This window comes from Chiloscyllium punctatum, chromosome 16 (assembly GCF_047496795.1).
Source record: "Chiloscyllium punctatum isolate Juve2018m chromosome 16, sChiPun1.3, whole genome shotgun sequence".
NCBI classification, from domain to species: Eukaryota; Metazoa; Chordata; class Chondrichthyes; order Orectolobiformes; family Hemiscylliidae; genus Chiloscyllium; species Chiloscyllium punctatum.
The window spans coordinates 27,057,713-27,072,901 of NC_092754.1; the positions used below are offsets into that span (position 1 = coordinate 27,057,713).

At 43.1% G+C, this 15,189-nt stretch overlaps 1 protein-coding gene across 1 annotated transcript in view; it reads right to left on the reverse strand.

The window, feature by feature from the left end:
- The window catches only part of clcnk (chloride channel K), a 60,138-nt gene that overhangs the window by 9,607 nt on the left and 35,342 nt on the right, over positions 1-15,189 (reverse strand). The window contains exons 13-17 of the mRNA XM_072586564.1: positions 11,693-11,803; positions 10,091-10,304; positions 7,736-7,869; positions 4,999-5,096; positions 2,804-2,887 (exon numbers count right to left, since the gene is read on the reverse strand). Coding sequence (XP_072442665.1) covers positions 2,804-2,887; positions 4,999-5,096; positions 7,736-7,869; positions 10,091-10,304; positions 11,693-11,803 — 641 coding nt within the window. The remainder of the gene's footprint in view (positions 1-2,803; positions 2,888-4,998; positions 5,097-7,735; positions 7,870-10,090; positions 10,305-11,692; positions 11,804-15,189) is intronic.

The window sequence follows — 15,189 nt, forward strand, 5'->3', positions numbered from 1 at the left end:
GGAGGTGCAGGTGAATTTGCAACGGATATGGAAGGATCCATTGGGGCCTTGGAGGGAGGTGAGGGGTGAGGTGTGAGCGCAAGTTTTGCACTTCTTGCGGTTGCAGGGGAAGGTGCCGGGAGTGGAGGTTGGGTTGGTGGAGGGTGTGGACCTGATGAGGGAATCGCGGAGCGAGTGGTCTCACTGGAACGCTGATAGGGGTGGGGAGGGAAATATATCCCTGGTGGTAGGGTCTGTTTGGAGGTGGCGGAAATGACGGAGGATGATACGATGTATCCGGAGGTTGGTGGGGTGGAAGGCGAGGACCAGTGGTGTTCTGTCCTGGTGGCGATTGGAGGGGTGGGGTTCAAGGGCGGAGGAGCGGGAAGTGGAGGAGATGCGGTGGAGAGCATCGTCAACCACGTCGGAGGGGAAATTGCGGTCTTTGAAGAAGGAAGCCATTTGGGTTGTTCAATATTGGAATTGGTCCTCCTGGGAGCAGATGCGGCGGAGGCAAAGGGATTGGGAATATGTGATGGCGTTTTTACAGGGGGCAGGATGGGAGGAGGTGTAATCTAGGTAGCTGTGAGAGTCGGTCAGTTTGTAGTAGACCGCAATTTCCCCTCCAACATCATATCATTCTCCGCCATTTCTGCCACCTCCAAACAGACCCCACCACAAGGGATATATTTCCCTCCCCACTCCTATCAGCGTTCCGGAGAGACGACTCCCTCCGCGACTCCCTCGTCTGGTCCACACCCCCAACCCAACCTCCACTCTCGGCACCTTCCCCTGCAACCACAAGAAGTGCAAAACTTGCGCCCACACCTCCCCCCTCGCCTCCCTCCAAGGCCCCAATGGATCCTTCCATATCTGTTGCAAATTCACCTGCATCTCCACACACATCATTTACTGTATCCGTTGCACCCGATGTAGTCTCCTCTACATTGGGGAGACAGGCCGCCACCTACTTGCGGAACCAACCAACCCAACCATCCCATGGCTGAACACTTTAACTCCCCCTCCCACTCCGCCAAGGACATGCAGGTCCTTGGCCTCCTCCATCGCCAGACCCTGACCATATGATGCCTGGAGGAAGAGCGCCTCATCTTCCGCCTAGGAACCCTCCAACCACACAGAATGAATGTAGATTTCTCCAGCTTCCTCATTTCCCCTCCCCCCACCTTATTTCAGTCCCAACCCCCAGATTCAGCACCGCCCTCTTGACCTGCAATCTTCTTCCCTCTCCGCTCCCACCCCCTGAAGAAGGGCTTATGCCCGAAACGCCGATTCTCCTGCTCCTCGGATGCTGCCTGGTCTGCTGTGTTTTTCCAGCATCATATTTTTCAACTCTCATTAACGCTAGTATTGGGTTCCAGAAAGTGGAAGAAAGTGATTAATCCCCCAGCATTGGTAATCTTCATCATGTTAATCCAGGAAACATTCAGAAAATGTTCGGTGGCTTCCATGACCTCATACTAATGCACAGCTCTTAGACTGAAACTTTGCTCTTTGGATATCAAAATTGTAGGTGTAGTGGACAGCGAAGAGGGTTACCTCAGATTACAACAGGATCCGGACCAGATGGGCCAATGGGCTGAGAAGTGGCAGATGGGGTTTAATTCAGATATATGCGAGGTGCTGCATTCTGGGAAAGCAAATCTTAGCAGGACTAATACACTTAATGTAAGGTCCTAGGGAGTGTTGCTGAACAAAGAGACCTTGGAGTGCAGATTCATAGCTCCTTGAAAGTGGAGTTGCAGGTAGATAGGATAGTGAAGAAGGCGTTTGGTATGCTTTCGTTTATTGGTCAGAGTACTGAGTTCACAACATCGGAAGGATGTTGTGAAACTTGAAAGGGTTCAGAAAAGATTTACAAGGATGTTGCCAGGGTTGGAGGATTTGAGCTATCGGGAGAGGCTGAACAGGCTGGGGCTGTTTTCCCTGGACCGTCGGAGGCTGAGGGGTGACCTTATAGAGGTTTACAAAATTATGAGGGTAAATAGACAAAGTCTTTTCCCTAGGATGGGGGAGTCCAGAACTAGAGGGCATAGGTTTAGAGTGAGAGGGAAAAGATATAAAAGAGACCTAAGGGGCAACTTTTTCACGCAGAGGGTGATATGTGTATGGAATGAGCTGCCAGAGGAAGTGGTGGAGGCTGGTACAATTGCAACATTTAAGAGGCATTTGGATGGGTATATGAATAGGAAGGTTTTGGAGGGATATGGGCCAGGTGCTGGCAGATGGGACTAGATTGGGTTGGGATATCTGGTCGGCATGGATGGGTTGGACCGATCCATGCTGTACATCTCTATAACTATGACTCTGTGACTATGACTTGCTCTTCGCATTGTGAAGAACCACATAGAGCACAGGTATATGGCTGGATTTGACCCTCTATAATTGTATTTTGAAATATTCCTCACCACACATGACTCCTGTAAACTTCCGAAGTGGGCTATTCCTGTCCAACTGTTCAAGTGGGATAATAAAACCCCCATTGTATTGTATGGAGAAGGGACAAAACTCTCCCAGCCAATATTCCTCCATTGTCTCATGCTACCCAAAATAGATGTTAGTGTGTTGAATTGCTACTTATTGTGTCTCACCATGGCCAGGCATGTTTACATAGAAAGGACTTTAAGATCTATTGGTGAGATATTTGATCAGGCACTAAGTGAATCTGTCTTTCATTTTTCTAACTAATATTAAACACACCCGACCAAAGTGAATATAATTAAAATGTGAACATGTTCAGATTGTAACTATTCAGAGCATTGTAAGTATTACCAGCTGAGCATTCCATATTCCAATGTGCATTTACCTGGTGTAACGATGTACTGGGAGACAGCTGGAAAGTTACTGGATCAATGTGGCACTTTTCCCAAATATTTATATCCACTTCTTTCTATAAAGGAAAAAAATGTATATTTTAGACCAAGGATATCCTATAGAGAGCTGGGAATTTGGGTGAAGAATGTGAATAGGCCAGATTTCTATTTCCCTGTATCTAATCTTGTCTGACTGTGGTTCATGGAGAAAAATCATATGAACAGGAGCACATCCCCATGAAGGAGCCTGACTGAGTTAATTTAACTGGATGGAAAATCAAAGAGGGTCAATCACACTGCTTAATTTTCAGTGTGCAGTATAAATTTTCAATGTACGGTATGAATTTTCAGTGTACAGTATGAACTGCACAAAGGAAATTCAATAAACCCAGATGTAAAAACAAAACTGCCCTCATGTATCTCTTAAGGGAATGGGATCATATTGACAATGTTGTTGGATGAGGTCCAGGCAAATGCTGTGGAGACAAGAGTTCAAATCTCACCCTGGGAACTGGAGGAATTTACATTCAATTAATTAATAAAGCTGTGAATAAAATCCTTCAGGGGAGGAAATTTGCTGTCTTTACCTAGACTGGCCTACATGTGACTCCTGACCTTCAGCAGTGGTTAATCCCTAACTGCATTCTGAAACTGCCCAGCAGGCCATTGCCAGCCACTCAATGACAATTAGGGTGTGTCATAAATGATGCTGCTGCCATGACGGCCATATCTGAAGAATGAAAAAAGGGATGACTAATTGTGGCTTGGGAGAGAAGTCTCTGATCAAATCATTTTACATGGCAGATGGATTGAACAGACTATGTTAGCTAAATGGTCCTTTCTTCGCTCAGAGGTTTTCCTATTTCACTAATTCTACATCAATCAATAAATTATTCAGAACATTCTGTTCAAATCCTTCTTCCATAAACCCCACTCTAAAATCCAATTAAATTCTTGACGATGATTGGTTGAAGTGGGTTTGGTTTTGATCCTTTGAACTTTGAAACAGGGAAAATTGAACAAATTGTTGATACATTATGCTTATGTTAAGCGTGAGTTTTTAAAAACTTAGTTCAGTTCATTCAATGTTTTAAAATTGCGATTTTACAAAAAGAGCTTCCAGCAAAGTATATCTTTGGTGTTGTGATCATGACAGAAGGAATAATAATCAAATATTGCTATCTTCTCCTTAGCTTCATTAAAGCTTCAGTATCAGCAGTGCACAGATCCAGGCCTCATTCTGCTCCTATAGGAATCAGGTTAGCTTCTTAGCCTGTTCACGGACACATTCACTGCAATTCAGAAGTAATTTATTGCGTGTAAAGTATTTCAAGATGTTTCTGGGTGACATGATAGAGTGCATCATAAATATGAGCCTTTATTTTTCTTTCTAGGTTATTTTAGCACATGCCAATTGGCTTTGCATTTCTAGATTTAAGGATTAAATTAAATATAAATGAGCATCATAAAAATATGTAAGAGAACCTTCAGTTAATGTACAAACAGGTCTCAATAATATTATCTATTCAGGTTTATTTCAAAGTGTGTAGTATACAAACAGAGTGAAAACACAGCCAGAATCAGTTGCAGCACAGAGTTTAGATCTTTGGAATAAAGAATAGTGAACATTTTAAAAACTACATTTTAGACCCATGTGCTTTCCATTTCAAACAAATAAATCATTGACCTGCTGGGCAATCGGTATGCTTGCAAAAGTTTATTTTTAGAATTTAAGTCTGAAATACTAACACATTCAAACCTTCCTTTTAATCTACCCAAGCGCTGAGGTCTTTCAAAGATATTGCTGACCCTTGCTGAACCATGATTAGGGACAAAATATTCCATTTTACGATCGAGTGCATTGTTACATAACGATAAATAATGCATCACCAAAGAGGGCCATGGGTCTTTGGAACTCTCTTCCCCAGAGAGCAGGGGGCAGGGGGGGAGTCATTGATTGTTCTTAAGGCAGAGTTGGACAAATTCTTCACTAAAAATTGAGAGTCAAAGATTTTGAGGGATAAGTAGGAATGTGGAGCTGGGCGCAGCATCAAGTCAGCCAAGACCAGATTGAATGGCAGAGCAAACAAGAGGGGACAAATATTTTTCTCCTGCTCCAAACTCTTTTGTTTGAATGGTTCTTTGAGGTCTTCTGGCCTATTGTGCCTGCGATCAGCAGTTTGCTCACCTGATGTGTTTTTTCCTTTTGGACCTCCTCTTCCCTGTGAGCCTGAAGTAGTTTGATAACCTCATTCCTTTGAACTGACCCCACTAGCACCATGGATTCTGTTAACAGAGAGAGAACCTCTGATGGTATGTGAGGACAAAATATATTCATGTACCATGGCAGTTAAAAAAACGTTCTCTGTAAGCTTCCACATGGGAATTTTAAAGTAATGTTAAAGTAATTATTAAAAATGTAAAAACTTCTGTTTTCTAAATAAGATGGGAGACTGTCAGTTCTAGATTCTTATTTCAACAGCACCAAAAGGTTCAGACAAGAAAAAGTTCAATACACCCATGAAACCGATCCTGTACAATACTCAATCTTTGCTCTCTCAATTATGTTCTAAAAGTCAGTCTTCTTTGATTTCATGTGGAATAAAGGAATCTGGAATAAACTAGAGGAATATCTTCTCAAAAACCTAATATGTTATTATATAGCAGGGTTTATAGATTCATAGAAGGTGACAGCATGGCAACAGGCTCTTCAGCCCAACTTGTCCATGCTGCCCAGTTTTCACAATTAATTTAGCTGGAATTCCTGAGCCCAAACAGAATAGGAACAGGTAATGGATAAATATGAATTGAGGGTAATTGTGTCAGAGCTTACATATATATGGGGGACAGGTAATCAGCAGTGTCAGAGTTGATGGCATGAGAGTAATAAAACTGATCAGGAATCATATGCCTTGAATAGTAAGAATCAATTTGACAGGTTAAAATATAAACAAAGCTTGGTAATTAATTATCAGTCATCACCTAAATGCTCTCCTAATCTGCAAACCAATCAGCACTCTCCGTTCGTATTGTATAAATGTTATTTTCCTTTTATATTGATATTTCCCTTAAATTGTCCTGATGAGTGCAAAATAAGAAGTTTTGAAAAAAAAATGTCTTTTTTACTGCATTATTCAAGCTCTGTACTATCAAATAACTATTTGAAATGGAAAAACAAATTTCGCTCGAATTTAAGTTGCAAGAGAAGGACAAGGGGATATGGACTGACATAAACAATAAGAAATTTGAGGACAAATGGACCATTTTGCCCCTCAAGTCTCTCTTTATTCAATAAGATCATCTTCTTCCACTTTCCTGCCCATTTTCCATCTTCTTTGATTCCTCAAGAGCCAAAAAAATCTGTCCATCATGTTTCTTCAATCAGAGGGATCAATGAATGAAACGAACACCTTGGCAGAATGATATTGAATCATCATATAATGAGAGGAATTATTTAACAGTCAATGCCAAACAAGGGAAAGCTTGTGCTGGATGGATGCCTTACATTTGGATTTTCTCATCTGTAAATAACACTGATATTTGAATTATTCACCAGAATAAAAATCAAGTCGATCTCCTACAATCTCTTCTTTTCCAAAGAAATCAAACACTGCTCGCAAGTTAAATTCCTGAAACCTGGAAGCCACCTTTTTTCGTATCACTCCTGTTGTCCTTAAAACTTAGTAATGTTATTTCTATGATTAGATCAACAGCTCTGAACACAGTGTTGTATTAGGCATCTAACACCTTATATAGCATCAATACATCTTCTTAGTTTGTACAGCTAGAAGCTTTCAACTGCAGCAAGATTGCAGGGTGATTTTTAAAAAAGCATTCATGGGATGTAGACACTGCTTGCTATGCCACCATTTATTGCTCATTCCTAAATGCCCTCCCAAAGATGGTGGTGAGCTGCTTTCTTGTATTATTGCAGTCCTTGGAGTGTGGGCATACCCACAGTGCTCTGTGGGAAGGGAGTTAAAGCATTTTGACTCTCTGGCAGCGAAGGAAGGGGGACATATTTCATTATCAATTAAACTTGCAGTGGTGGTGACCCCATGCATCTGTTGACCTTGTCCTTCTAGGTCACAGGTTTGGATGGTGCGGTCAGCTTTGGTGAATTCCAGCAGTGCATCTTGTAAAAGGTACACAGTGTGCCACTTTGTAGTTGTGGAAGGGTGTGGTTGTTGAAGGTGCTAGATGGTGTATCAATTAAGTAGGCTGCTTTTCCTTGGATGGTCTTGAATCTATTGGGTGTTGCTGGAATTTCACTCATGCAGGCAAGTAGAGAGTATTCCAACACATTCTTCACTTGAGCCCTGTGGATGGGTGGACAGGTTTTGGGGAAACAGGAAGTGAGTCACTTGTCTCACAACTCATAGTCACTGCTGTTGTAGTTAAAGTACGTACAAAGGAGCCTCATTTATCCGAAGGATATAGGCAGGGAATATTTCATTCAGTTGATCGAATGCCAGATAATCGATGATGGATAACATAGTCAGCCAAGCATCAGGACCTTGCGATCTTGTTCGGATAATCTGAAATTCAGTTAATTGAATGCCAGATAATTGAGCTTCCTCTGTATATGGCTCATCCTATTCAGTTTATGGTCAATGGTAACCCAAGAATGTTGATAGTGGGGGATTCAGTGATGCCATTAATGATCATTGCCTGGCACATGAGTGGCACACATGTCATTTGTCACTTCTCAGTTGGATATGGTCTAGGGCATGCCAATTGATACAGTTAGCTACTTTGTTCAATCTTAAATGGAAGTTATCAGAAATCAGCACCAGAGTTGTCTAATACAAATGATACTGGCCCCAAGTTCAAACCACCATGAAATCCATCATGAAAATTAGCCAAAGGCAGTTTAGTGAATGTTTATGACAAGGGACATTTTGCATAATTCTTGAGGTAAGTACCTGCATTCTCTACAACAGGATACACATCATCAGAACGTGAGGTCACCAGTCGCAGGATATCAGTGTAGCTGAAACTTTTGTTCAAACATGTGATATTGGTGTTCATGAACTCTTCCACTGTCACATCATAAGCACTGAAAAATAGATCAATACCAAATAAGCAGAACAGCAAGATTCAGTCGGAGGGTGCTCCACTAAAGGAAACAAGGTAAAGCTGTAAACTAATGTATGCTCAGAGGTCTATAGAAACTGTTAAGGCAAGTATCTCAGAAATGTTTGATTTAGACACAATTCTTTTGCTTTATATCATCACATATTTTTCTTTCACATTCGGGGATAGTGGACAAGTGTTGGCAGGAAAAATTGGCTCATTCTCAAACTGTTGAAGCAAATCATGAATGTTCCTTGGGTGGCCAACAGTGGGACTTGAACTGCTGAAGGAAGCAGGGGCACTACCTATCGAGCCACAAGACTATGGCAGAAAAATAATGCGTTGGGTTTGAAATTTGAGGGTAATTTAGCTCTCCTCAGAAAAGTGGGTTTGTGTCGGGTGGGATGTTAAAATTTAAACCATCTCAAACTGGAACCCATCACCTCTCAAAACCACCCACATCTATATTTAACCAATGTGGGAGGGAGGAACACCTACCAACCTGCGCCCAGGAAATGGATTGTGTTATGGACTAGGCCAGACCACTCAAAACATTCTTGAGCAGGCAATCCTGACCATAGCTTTGCAATTTGTTTCAGTAAGTGTACAGTGAAAATTACCCGGAGTGAGGTAACTAGGTTGACTACCAGGTTTTAAAACAGGCACAAATTTATTCACAAAATTACACAAGGAAACATAAAGAACAGATTAAAGAACCTCTACAGAACTCAGTCTATCCAAACTAGACTTAATTATGGTGTTCCGAATATACACAACAGTTTCAATAAGCAAACCTCCTTAAAACACAGTAAAATAAGATGGAACAGATGCTTACAGGTTGAAGTTAGAAGGGCAGAAAGAGAAAGAGCTTGTTCACAGAGTCCACTGCTGAAGTTCTAACTAGTTCTGGACTGAACTGCTCAGCTAGAGAGCTGACCACTCTCCTTTCATTATACAGGTCACTGCTAAAACATGACAACTTTGGCCTGAAGTCTCACCTATTTACATATAAACAAACAGGCCTCTCAATACCCTTTAATCTCTGTACCAAATCAGTCTAATCGGAAATGGGAGCACTTACAATCCCTTTGAAAAAAACCAAGGACATAGTGTCCTTGAGAAAAGGAACAGCTTTTAGGAAAAAAAAAGTTTTGTGACAATTGGCTACATAAGTACTATAATGTGTCTGTATTCTGATAATTAATCCAGTTTCACCTCAGGAAACCTATTGAGTACATGGATATAATAATGGCTTTGAGGAAAATGTAAGTGTCTTTACAGCACAGCTTATGGGCCAAGAGGAGCAGTATAGATTCCTCTCAGTCCACCTTCTTCCTTGAACACACTTTGGAATTGGAGATCGAATGACTCCATTCCAACCCTCCCTCAAACCACAGCCTGGAATCAGCAACCATCTCCAATCCTGTCAAGATCCAGATCCCATACACCAGTATCCCGCTATCACTAACCAAGCTGCAGGCCCATGACCTGATTCTAGCCATGGCCCGTTCCAGAGTATTCCCTACTTGTCTGGGAGTCAAACACGTCAGTCCGATTGATCAGGAAACGTGCTCAAGAAAAGATGCAGAGCTTGAAAAAACAGCTGAATGGTGCGTCAGGTTCTGAAACTTCCAGCTAAACCCCTCTCCGGCCACTGGGTTCACAAAAGCCACCCCAGAAAATACAGCAGGGCCTCCCTAACTGGAGAGTGGGTTCACAAACTCAGAAGCAGCAATGGCTACTGTAGACATCCCACTCTCTGAGCGCTAACAGTTACATGGCCCCTTTCAGTTTAAGACATTTAATACATTTAAAGTTCACGGTTCTTTTTATCATTTCATCACCTGACTGCCTGATCCTAAAGGCCAAGAAAAATTATGAGAAAGGATAGGTCATAAACAAAGTGGGTTAAACGGCTCCCCCAGTCCCTCATCTCCTCCCCTACCCCCTTCATCCTTCCACCACACAGTCCCATATTTCTTGCCACTGTATCTGTCCCTCCCACAGGCTCCCCCTTCTCCCCTGCCACCCTTACAGGTCTGGGTGTGTAGCCAGTGATTTTTAGATACCAAACTGGGGTTGCAATGGGATACAATGGGATGCAATGAAATATCGAGACCCTTCAATCATGTTGCTACCACAAACCACCACCCCAATCAGATGGCCCCCTTCACCAACCTGCTGGCATTAGGGGTGATACCAACCCAGTCACACTGCTCCGGATTCTGGGTAAATATGGCAGCTTCTTCACAATGATGGTCCCGTCATAGAAGGAAGGTTGGAATTTCTGTGCTATGGCATTCGCTACTAGTACAGCCAATAGAACGGGTAAGAAATGTTCCATCTGCCCAGTCAGCTCAAAGACCAACAGCGCTGTGGACAGTGTATGAGTCACAGCTCCAGAAAACGCTGCTGCTCCTGCCAAGACAAAAAGGAAGACCTCACATTCCTTGAGCTTACAGTGGAGGAAGGTTACAATAGCCTGAAACAGAACATTCATTGCCTGATTCATTGCTGTGGGCAGCACAGTGGCACAGTGGTTAGCACTGCTGCCTCACAGCGCCAGAGACCCGGGTTCAATTCCCACCTCAGGCGACTCTCTCTGTGGAGTTTGCACATTCTCCCCGTGTCTGCGTGGGTTTCCTCCAGGTGCTCCGGTTTCCTCCCACACTCCAAAGATGTGCAGGTCAGGTGAATTGGCCATGCTAAATTGCCCGTAGTGTTAGGTAAGGGGTAAATGTAGGGGTATGGGTGGGTTGCGCTTCGGCGGGTCGGTGTGGACTTGTTGGGCCGAAGGGCCTGTTTCCACACTGTAAGTAATCTAATCTAAAAAAAGATATACCTAAGCTGTGAGCAAAGTATCACTTGGGTGCCATAATGATATTCCTTGTTATAAGATATTGCAACAGGAAGATGTAATGTGTTAGGAAGCATAATGAGGGAGAGATGCTACAGTCTAGAGTAGAAGTACTGCAATGTTTATCTTTCTATTTTCCTAATTTATACGATGAAGAACTGTAATGTAAGCCTTTTAGCTGTTTTCTTTATTTCGCTATTTTTGTACCTAACCTATTTTAGATTTATAACTAGGTATCTTTGTACCTCAGGTGAAAGTGAGGACTGCAGATGCTGGAGATTAGAGTCGAGGGAGTGTGGTGCTGGAAAAGCAAGCAGGACGGGCAGCATCCGAGGAGCAAGAAAATCGACGTTTCGGGTAAAATTCCTGATGAAGGGCTTTTGCCCGGACATCGATTTTCCTGCTCCTTGGATGCTGCCTGACCTGACGTGCTTTTCCAGCACCACACTCTTGACCTTTGTACCTAAGTTGGCACAGTGTGCGGTGACTTTTACACTTTTCACTGATTCCTGTACTTTTGTACTTGAGTGCACATGACAATAAAACCTAATTCTAATTCATCCAAGGGAATTATTATTCAGCAGTTTGGTAGGGCAGCAGAGTCCTCTGACTGAGCAGCTGCAAACAGGGCAACACAGCAATGCATTGGGAAGGTTTACTGCAATAAGACCACTAGACATAGGAGTTAGGCCATTCAGCCCATCGAGTCTGCTCCACCATTCAATCATGGCTGGAGGTAGCTGTACACAAATAACAGCATGAGCCCTGCAGAATACAACATGAGACTTGTATTTTTAGTTAGCCTACTCTAGTCCAGGAGTTGTTAGGTCTTGAACCAGGACCTTCTAGCCCAGAGATAGGCGCAGTACTACTATACCTGGTGAGACATGTTAGACAAGCTGACAATATAGAAGCATATTTAGGAAATGCGTGACCAGCACATACTTGCCTGCAAGGGCATACCCCCCAGGAATTATTGGGTTCAGGACTCCTTCAGATTTGATGCCATTAGGAAATATAAGAGCCATAACTTCTCCAGCTAAGCGACCAATAACAGCCCCTAAAGAGTACAAAATGCAGAAGATAAATGTCAGGGCTTTATAACACATTGTTTATAGAAGAAAATAAATCACAGATTTAAAGTTCTCCCGAGTCAGTTTTTATGTGGTCCCCATGTGCAACCATCCTGGAGTAGGGCCCATGTGCTCCATCTGTAATCTCTCAGGAGGGAAGCTGCGCATCGCCCCATCTACAATTAACCTCAAGATCAGACCCTCCATCCATTTGATTATAGTCAACTAGGGACAGATTACAAACCCTCCCTTTCTATAAACTAAACTGCCATCTGTTCATCACTGATGTTTTTCACAGTGGAAGTAATTCCTGAAATGACATAATGATTTCACTCCAGACTATGTGCAAGGTGGAGACACTCAATCCAGGCTGATGCCACATTACAGAATTACAGAAGTATTACAGTGCAGATGGAGACCACCTGATCTATTGGGTTTGGTTAGCTCAGTAAACTGGACAGCTGGCTTACAATGGCGAATGATACCAACATCACAGTTCAATTCCTGCATCAGCTGAGGCCACAAGGATAGACTCTCCTTCTCAACCTTGCCCTCATAGTGAGGCATGGTGACCCTCAGGTTAAACCACACACCAACTGTGTGCATGTCTCTCTCTCTCTCGCTCTCATGAGAGAGCAGCCTATGGTCTGTTACTGCGTTACTCTATAATGTGGCGTGCAGAACTCCAGCTGAGGTCTCACAAGTCTCATATCACATGTGGGTGGCAGAGTGCCTCAGTGTTAGCACTGCTGCCTCACAGCTCCAGGGACCCGGGTTTGATTCCAGTCTCAGGTGACTGGATGTGTAGAGTTTGTGTACTCTCCCAATGTCTGTGTAGGTTTCCTCCGGGCATTCCGGTTTCACCCCCACAGTCCAAAGATGTGTGTGTTAGGTGGACTGCCTTGCCAAATTGTCCATGGATGTGCAGGCTAAGTGGATTAACCATTAGAAATGCAGGGAGACAGGCATGGGTAGGGGAGTGGGGTGCTCTTTGGAGGGTCGGTGTGGACTTGATGGGCTGAATGACCTGCTTCCACACTGTAGGGATTCTATGACACATCCTACACTGACTATTCAATGAAGGTTATGACATATTGCCACTGTCCTGCCTCTTCCCCATGCACAGTGTTTCTGTTCAAATGATCATCCAATGGCCTCTCGAATGATTCAGTTGATCCTGTGCTCCATTTGCAAATAAATCCGTGCTCCCTCATTCTTAATCTATTTATGAGAGCGAGCTATTTGTCCCCATCTACCCCAGACTCCTCTTGATTCTGAAAGGGTCTATCAGATCCCTTCTTAGTGTTCTTCTCTCCAAGGTGAACAGTCCCAACTTCTCCAGTCTATCCTCATCACTGAAGTTTCTCATCCCTGAACCATTCTTGTAAATTCCTTCTGCAATCTCTCCAATGTGTTCATATCTTTCCTATAATGTGATATGCAGAACCGTACACCGTGTTCCAGCTGAGATCCAGCAAGTAGCTTGTTTAAGTTCATCACCATCCCATTGGCTTTTGAACTCTATGCCCCTATTCATAAAACTCAGGATACTGATTACTTTATGAAATTCTCTCTATATGTCCTGCCACCTTCAATGATGTGCACATGTAAGCACCAGGTCCCTCTGCTCCTCTACCCTCTGAGTATTATATTCCCTCTTTTACCTTGTTTGTTCATGTTCTTCCTACTAAAATGTAACACCTTATACTTCTCTGCATTGAACTTAACTGTCACTTATCTGCTTTTTCCACCAACTTGCCTATGTCCTTTTTGAGTTTTACACTGTCCACCTCACAATGTTTCCAAATTTTAAATCCTCTACAAATCCTGAAGGGTTGAAGAAACTTGAAAGGGTTAAAGGAGTGCTTTCCAAATCTATTTTCCTACTGTGACACCATTTTGAGGCTTCAAAATTATCCTGACCCTCAGTGAGAACCGTGAAGATGTGGGGTGAGACATTGAGGCTATGGCAATAATGGGGAGAGTCTGTGAAATCAGGTGCTGGGAAAGTGTGGGGCTGCAGGTGGGTGAGGAAGGGAGAGCCTGTGAAAGTGGGGACTATCATAGAGTCATACAGCACAGAAACAGACCCTTCAGCCTAACTCATCCATGCCGATCAGGTACCCTAAACTGAACTAGTCCCAACTGCCTGCGTTTGGCCCATATCCCTCTAAACCTCATGTACCCGTCAGAATGCCTTTTAAAAGTTGTAATTGTATCCGGCCTCTACTCCTTCCTCTGGCAACTCATTCCATACATGCACCACACTCTGTGTGAAAACGTTGCCCCTCATGACACAGCTGCAATAACTTAATCAGAGTTCCATAACAGCCTCAGTGTTTGAGAGCCCATTTGGGATCATGAAGCCCTGGGTTAAAACAATGTCCATCACAATGCAGGATAATGTCTTAATTACACATAAATAAACTAAACTGATTCATTCCACTTGCGGGAGGCGATGCTAGAATTGTATAAAACACTGATTCGGCCATAGCTAGGGTATTGCTTATAGTGTTGGTCACTGCATTATAGGAAGGATGTGATCAAACTGATGAGCAAACAGAGAAGATTTAAAGAATACTACCAGACCTGGAGAATTTTGGCTGTAAGTAAAAGATTGGATAAATTGTATTCTTTGGAACAGAGGAGGCTGAGGGGAGATTTAATCAAATTGAACAAAATGATGAGGGACCTAGACAGGATGGTTAGGAAAGACCTAGTTCCCTCAGAAATGAAGTTAATAACCAGAAAGCCTAGTTTTAAAACAATTGACAAAAGGATTAAAGGGAAATCAGGGAGAATTGTTCACTCAGTGTGGCCTGGGACTCTCTCTCACTGGGTCTCACTGCCTGAGAGGGTAGCAGAGGCAAAAACACACAAAACATATTTTTTTTAAAAACTATTTGCTTATGCAAGGCTTTAAAAAAAAGTTATGTTTTATTCATGGGATGTGGGCAATGCTGAATGGTTCAGCATTTATTGCCTATCCCTCATTGCCCTTCCGAAGGGATTGTGGGATTGCCTTGTTGAACTGCTGCAGTCCATTCGGTGTAAGTATGCTATTAGGCAGGAGTTCCTGGGATTTGCCATAACAACGCTGATGGAATGGCAACATATTTCTGAGTCAGGATGGTGAGAGGCCTGCAGGTAAAGTTGTAGATGGAGGTGCCCTTGTCCTTCTCGATGGTAGTGCTCATGGGTTAGGAAGGTATTGTCAAAGGAGTCTTGGTGAGTTGCTACAGTGCATCTTGCAGATGGTACACATTTCTGCTACTCAGGGCCAGTGCTGGAGGGAGTGAATGCGTGTGGATAGGGGAGTCATCAAGCAGGCTACTTTGTCATGGAGCTTGAGCTTCTTGAATGTTCTTGGAGC